The 7,887-nt window shown below is 43.1% G+C and overlaps 1 protein-coding gene across 3 annotated transcripts in view; it reads right to left on the bottom strand.

The window, feature by feature from the left end:
- Nucleotides 1-2,195: 2,195 nt before the first annotated feature.
- LOC137871194 (A-kinase anchor protein 7-like) overlaps nt 2,196-7,887 on the bottom strand; it is a 37,158-nt gene continuing 31,466 nt past the window's right edge. For all 3 annotated transcript variants that reach the window (XM_068708881.1, XM_068708883.1, XM_068708882.1), the window contains one exon: nt 2,196-5,273. In XM_068708881.1, the coding sequence (XP_068564982.1) occupies nt 5,053-5,273 (221 nt within the window). In that variant the 3' untranslated portion in view covers nt 2,196-5,052. The remainder of the gene's footprint in view (nt 5,274-7,887) is intronic.

Below are 7,887 nucleotides of genomic sequence, written 5' to 3'. Positions count from 1 at the left end.
TTATTCAGCCGTTTGACCTTTGTGTCTCAAATGGGTGGAGCGCCCCTTTAAGTGTACTCTGACTTCCTCATTTTTCGACGTTTGAGGCGCCATGCTCATGTGTTCACACTGTCCAGTATACGTCCAGAAAAACATTAAAGGGTTAAACGGACAGTAAAGTAACACGCTTCTCTACAGAAGAAGAAATACACGTAGTCCTATCATGGGCTTTATGAATAGTCAGCACAAGTCACTTTATTGATTTCCATTCATGATGAGACGCAGCAGGCATGACGGGCTAACAGCAGATGGTAATTACCAAAGAATGCATCATGTGATGAGATGAGAACACACAAATGGATCCACGTTTCTTAAAAGATACTTCTAGAGATTGGATAATGTCTGTTTGGTTTTTTTTAAGGATATGTTAATTGAAAGACAAAGTGATGAAACCAAACCTCCTCAGAAAAAAAGTGTTATATTTACATTCTATACTCAAATGAAGAAAATCCTTCTACAGTAGTTGATGCAAGAAAGTGTAAGGTGGAGAAAGCCTGGGGTGTGATCATGTATATAAATCTGACGTTATCTTTATGGCGGAAACGTTATATCTGCCAACTCAGCAGAACAAGCGTCCGCATGAACCGAGATGACGTCACCTGTCCTCCAGATCACTTCACTGCTGCTGGACAGGCGATCCGTCCGCTCTCAGTCCCCGGTTACATCACAGCGGCCTCTCACAGTCGGCACGCTGTGAAGTCTCACAGCCAAGCTCCGCATGAATCACTCCGCCATCACGGCACTATATCACGTACAGGTCAGCTGATGACTAACTCGTCAGCCGTGCAGCGCCACTCCATGTGATTCAACAGATTCTCACATTGTGGAGGGAAGCTGTGAAGTGAGAGAGCTGGCGGCGGTTTCACGGTAGTAACACCCCGGTGACCCCGTTTCACACCGACGTTCTCGCGTTTATTTAAAAGGTGATTAAAGAATAGATGCAGTAACGGCAACACTGTAGCCTTCACTTCAATGTATGTTTACTCACCCCATAATATCAGCGCCGCAGGTGCAACAGTGAGGCTGCAGTCATCACTTCTGCTTCAGACCTCCTGAATGTCAGGAAAACATTGTTATTATTATTATCATTTCCGTCAACTTGTCTCCTATCATTTCAATTTTTAGATGTAAAACAGCTGTATGGATAAAAAAAAAAAAAGAAACTCACTCATCTATCTGCCTCCTGATGGCCATGAGGAGTCATTGCTGCACCCCGGATCATTAACTCACCTTCTTCTCAGCAAACGCTGACGTGACACCGTCCTTTGTTTTCCTGTGAAACCAATTACCCTCAGAGAAGAAACAGCTGACAAGTCCTCCGCGAGTTTGTCCCCACACCGACGTGTGCAACAAAGACAACAAGAGAGTGAGGGAGGTGTCAATCAAGGAGAGGTCTAGTCTCACCTGTGTGTAACAATAAATACACACCTTGGAGTAGGTGGAACGACGTCCCTCCATTACTATCTACTAACCTACTTAAACAGCGCACAGTCAGCATAATGAGCCAGCACGAGACCCACAGATAATTCAGGTCAAACTTCACCAATGTAGTCCAGTCATTCCACTCTGCCATTGTTTTCAAAGCTAACGTCAGTTAAACTAGTTCACTTCCTGCAGATTTATTTTCAAATTAAAAGGGAAAACATGGAGGAAGTGTCGAGTTTGCGTTAGAAATAACTATAATAAGCATGTTCCTCTGTTCCATCGAGGTAAATACTATTTGAGAACGTACGGTAATAGAGGGTCTAATCTCACCTGTGTGGGTCTACAGAGGGGATGAAGAGCCTTTACGTCTGTATATAGGTGTAAACATTGGTTTAAAATTTAGTTAGGATCCACCTTGATGCATTTGTTCATAAAACAGCACATTTTTGAGGATGATACGTTGTTTTTAAAATACTGCCTGGTGAATTTACCGCCTGCTATTACCCTCAAAATGGACATGACACCCAGGAAACGAATGCTTGCACAAACTTCTTCACTAACAGTTCTTACAAATCCTCATGACGCAACGTTCGAAGACGCATGAAGCCAACGGCAACCTTCAAATAATCTCTGTCTCGATGTAAACCTACTCGAGGTACTTAACACAATCTGTGAACAACACGGTCCTTCCTGTGCACCCAGACTGAAATCAGGAGACGAGGAGAGGGATATTGGTTTTGAATCTCATATCCTGTTTTATTGTTCAAATATGGCAGAACAAGATATACAACAAGGTACAATAACACACCCACGCGGTCAGACGTACACACGGACAAATGGAAAGACCAACAGAAAAGACAAATTTGTACAGACGTTCGTAGAGACACACACACACACACACACACACACACACCTGTGAGTGTTCATGATTGATAGAGACATAAATTTCTCTGGAGAACCACTGATCAAACATCTCTCACACACACACACACACACACACACACACACACACACACACACACACACACACACACACACACACACACACACACACACACACACACACACACACACACACACACACACACACACACACACACACACACGCCAACAGGACAATTTGTGTATTAAAGGGGAGTTTAAGGAGATTAAGGATCCGGTGACGATAAAAGATCAAAACAGAATCGATCACAGTCCACCGTGAGACAGAATTCAGCCGTTGTTGACGTTTCAATGAGTCCACAGCCGCAGGCCTTAAGTGGATTTCACAGGGGCGAGAGCACGTTGTCCAGCTCACACCTGCTCGCACTAGAAGGAAATCCGAGCCGGTAAAGAGACTCAGGAATTCATTTTCAAACACAACTTACATGAATTGTGTTTCATGGCGGACGATTATTGACATTTAACTCAAGAATCAAACTCTTTAGCCGCAGGTTTACATTTAGAGACTTCGGCAAAACGAGCCGTCGTCACCCAATCGCCCGCTGGCTTAAAAAATAGCTGTGTTATGCTAGTTATGCGTTGTCACCTTAAGCACTTACAGAAAAATCAACTTGTTTTTCGTGACTTAAGGCCACTTTGAACAGAGGTGATTTGATTTACCTGCTCTTTAAAAAGTGAAAGCAAAGACAATAAAAAAAAAAAAAGAAGCTAATTCATCATTGTGCTTTACCACCGTTGAATGCAAACAATGCTCTTTTTCCTCATTTCAAAATCAAATATCTTCTCATTCATTTCTTCAGGAGCGACAGCAACACATTATAAATAATAGATAGGAAGGATAAAATAACATATTTAATGTCAGAGAGTGAACCAATCGCTTATATCACAGCTGGATCATCATCATCGTCATCATCATCACGTTGCTGTCAGTTGAGAACCTCAAAATAAATTCAGACAGTCGTCCTTAATTTGACACGGTACGCCTGTGTGTTTCATGAGCTCTGGGGTCAAATGCAGAGCACGAAATGCCAATTTCATTTTCAAGTTTAACAAAAAAACAAAACACAACACTGAAATCAAGAGCCGGAGGGTTTTCAGCTGACAGCAGCAATTTTCCGAGTTAACCTCCCCAACGTCTGAAGAACTTGCTCGGCTGTAAATGCTCTCAGATGTACAGCACTACAAAATAAAAGCTCCTCAGATCAGCGCGAATAACTCCCAGTGAACACCGAGCCTCAAACAGCCACACCCAACAATTTATAAATGAATTGAACACAAAATAAGGTCATCTGTGCACGTCGCTGCTGCTTCAAATTTATTTAAAATATAGCATGTAAACAAAAAAAAAATCTATTTCCTTTATAAATGATCAGGCAGGAAGCAGGAGTTATGGAATTAATGCCTGTGTGTAATAGTAGTAGTAATAGCCTGTCAAGTAGTTTTCATTGAGACAAGCAAGCAGGTCTGTAATGAAGGTTTTGGCATTCATTCAGTGGAAGATGCTTTCGTGGCAACTTGTAGTGTTTTGTTAGAGAGTTATTTTATCATCAGCAGATGAGCATCTCCAAATCCGTCTTTGTAAAGTTAGTGCTATTAGCGGAGATAAGTTAAAGTGACAGCAGTCTGTATACTCCCACTGTCCAGATTAGTTTCTTTTTGTCAAAATGTCTTCCCACAGAATTCACAACTGATCTTAAGTTGATGATTGTCTCAGTGATGCATCGGCAAAACGCACTTTTAGGTTTTAAATAAACAATGCAGCATATTTAAAAGCACAGCTGAGGCCAGATCACTTATAACAACTGAGAGTAACGACAAAGATGCGGTGTGGTATGCACACAGACACCTTGTGGAAAAAAAAGTTGAAGTAAATGCTGGAAGTTTAAAGTTTGTGAGACAGACTCGCTGCAACAAAAACTGTCACAGAGCAAGTCCAACATCTCACTCTGAAGTTTGAAGAATCCCGTCACAACAAAGTCATACCAGCACAAATCCCCTTCAACCACGAAGAAGAGCACATGTGTAATCTTTTGTAACTGAAGACAGCACTGATTTTTTTAAGAGGAAACAAAGGAAAAGGAAATGATTTTCTTCACCTGAAACAATAAAGTTAAGGAGAAGGAAGGAAGGTTTTTGAGTCCCATGTTAAGTGCAGGTGATGCTAAAAACCAAACTACAAAGGATGATTGTATTCTAAAAGGGCAGTTGGTGAGAGGCAGGTCAAAGTGAACCCTACATGTGTGTCTCTGGAGGAGTGCTTCACCGATGTTTTCTGGGTCTGATGTGCAAACGCAGACCGACGGCTGAGGGGCGATCGAGGAGACCACGCCCTTGCCGTTAGATGCAGTGAATTTAACGAACAGTCTTGGCGAGCTGGCCTGTTGGGAGGTTCACCTGAACTCGAGCTACGTTACCTATTTTAAATAGCATTGTGTCAAGCTAGGTCAGTTGGGCAGGTAGCTGGCATGACTGGCTAGCCGTTGTAGTTGACTAGCTGGGTTAGCTAGTCAGCAAACTGGGCTGACTGGTTGGCTGGTTCAGGCTTTGAGCCCAGGGACTACTGACCCCTTCTCCTGGGTAGCCAGGCCCGGGCTGATGTTTTCTGGGCGGCTGGTTTGTCAGTCTCTGTACCTCAGTCCGATGATGTCACTTCCTGTTGTCTGTGGTGGAGTTAGCTGTAGTGTCCGTCTTCGCCGCGGTGTCCTCGGTGTTTCCCGGGGGCTGCGGTGCCGTGGCATTGGGCCCACCCCCGTTTTGGAGAGTTTCTTGTTTGAACTGTTGCAAGGCTCGATTGACGGCGTCCTCGACCAATCGCCTGCTCACCCTCAGTAGCTCCGCCTCGTCGGGCTCAGACCGGCGACGCCCACCTGTGTTGAAACAAGCACAATAGAACAATATTGTTAACACGTTATCATTCAACTGGACACCTGACGGATGTAAGGCCATCTTTTAGCTCTGATTTTGGTCACCACCAACATCTGGGGGATCTATCCAGCTGTTTAGCTGCTAAAGGTTCCACGATGCTCACAAGCTAGTGGCTAACTTTGGTGCTGGACAGGTAGCGTACAGTTGGTTTAACTGAACTTTTCTCCCCAAAACACCGCTGATGAGAGCGAACCGAAAAGGTAAAGTCGAAGGCCACAAAACCAAAACAATGAGCTGCAAGACACTAAAGCGTCCCGTGGAGCGGAGGGATTAATCACTACAAGCAACATCTGTCATACTACTCAATGTTTCCCCATTGTTAATATACAAATTGATTAGTTCAGCTTTATAATAAGTTAAGTAATATGCTAAGAACTCTGGGAAATGAATAAATAGCATTCTACCTATACTGAATTATGTATCTGAGTAACTTATAAGTCTGATATGGTTTTAAACATTTTAAACTGAAAATCTAAGTTTCTGGAGCTCTGAATCTTTGCGGTTATGTTCGCAGACGAGGCTGATATTAAACCCCGAATCAGGACATATATTTGAGTGTGCATCTTCAATGGAGCAGTAATCCAATAAACAATAATGTAAACAATAATGTAAATTTGTAATTTGAAACCCACATCAAACTGTGGATTTCCCACCGTGTTTACGCCATGAACTGATATGTCACATATAAATGACATTTTATTCAGAAGCTTAACTAAAGTGACTGTTAACGCCATACACTCTGATTGTAACAGTAAGCCCCCCCCCCGTGGGGTTTGGGTATCTCTTCATATGTTAAGAAGGCTGATTTCATTCTTATATTCAAAATGAATATCTATTAATCTGATAGTGATAAATGAGTCTGCACTCACTCATCATAGACTGAATGCAGCAACCAGAGATTGATGTGACAAGTAGAGTTAATAACACCATCTCTCTGCTCTGCTATACATGCAGTTTGGATTTAATCAACCTCCCGGAGTGAAACTCTTTAACAAAGACACAATTAACACAGTGAGGAAGAAGAGCAGTCAGACAAACATGAAGCCTGTTAGGACAGAGAGTGAGACCGGCAGACAGTCAATAATTCATGTAGACAGACAGGCGGGCTGGAAGATTGACAGCCTGCATTAAGCAGCCATTCAGAAAGAGAGTAATAGAGAATCACTCAACCATCCAGTCTGCCAGAACCCCCCCCCCCCCTCCCACCCACTGCAGTGGTTCAAAAACACACTCTAACCACCATTTGACTACCAAGGCCAAGAGCCGGGCCCACAGGCGTGTTAACGTTTGAAATCACTTTTTTTTAGCTTTATTATCGAAGGAGACGGTTCATACAGTTGGAGTGAGACAGCGAATGAGGAGGTCAGAAATATATCCATAAAGCGTAATAAAGTGCGTATTTTTTTTTACATTGTGAAGTGCTTTTCTTACCAACCTAGTGTTACTGTTAATCACAGCCTTATTGTTTATTGTTATTATTTGCATATCATCCTTCATCCTTGAAGGTGCCCTGTTGAGTTTATAAACCTCTAGTACCGCAAAGCGATAACTGACGCGTGTGAATTGATTTTCATATGACGCGCTGCAGGCATCGGATTTGAAATGCCAACGCCACAGAAGCAACATTTCTGTATTTTACAGATAACTCTTATCTTTTAAATTATTGATATATGAATAAAGCTTCTAGAAAATGTGAAATTCACTGGATATGTTTACCTCTGTTGGGAGTTCTTGGGACTACAATAACTCTCTAAATTCAAAAAACAATCTTTGGCTGAGTGAAGACACCGTCCTGCAGAGAACACGCAAACCGGCCATCAAGTAAGACATCAACGGAAATTACGGTAAGTAGTGACAGCTGATGCGACCGACCACCGGCGCGGTTTGTCATTTTAAGCAGTGAAAGCAACACCGGTATTATCATTATAAATTCAGAATGCATTACTTTAATCAAACCTCGTCGTCTGGGGAACAACCCGTAGCCGTTCATTCCTTTCGCTCTCTCTAAACGGCCACCGCGGCTTTGGTTGAAGGGTCCACTTGTCATTAACATTGTGAGCAAACCGACTCTTAAATCAGTGGAAATGCTCCTTCCTACTCTACACGACACATCTGACCAGGAGGACTTGTATGAGGTGAGCACAGGCTCTGCTGTGGGTATTTTATCCCCCCCCCCCCTTTTTTTTTATCCTCCAGATTTTCTGCTCGGTTGAAATCGACTTCAGAGGCCAAGAATACATTCCTGTCACTGTTACCGCAGAATTTCACTATCACTACCAGCTTGTACTATTGACACATGCATTATGTATCCATGGATTTGTGTTACTCAGGCCAAATATTCAGCCCGCGGTACGGCGTGCCGAACAGAGAGCCGGATTCATCACAGCGGCCAGCGTATGAACACTCTTCACTCATCCAATTACGGCCTCCATGTGCTCCAATCAGCTTCCCGTTGGTATCTGAATTGATTTGAAGCTAACGCGGTGTTGTGGGGGGCTGCCCGTCAGTTTGAGTGACTCACACCTCCGACCGCTGTTTGATACGATAGCTTTGCCC

The sequence above is a fragment of the Cebidichthys violaceus genome, unplaced genomic scaffold (genome assembly GCF_023349555.1).
Source record: "Cebidichthys violaceus isolate CVI_PGR_0920_01 unplaced genomic scaffold, fCebVio1.0.p SCAF_14, whole genome shotgun sequence".
Classification (NCBI taxonomy): Eukaryota; Metazoa; Chordata; class Actinopteri; order Perciformes; family Stichaeidae; genus Cebidichthys; species Cebidichthys violaceus.
This window is presented reverse-complemented; position numbering and strand designations above follow the sequence as displayed.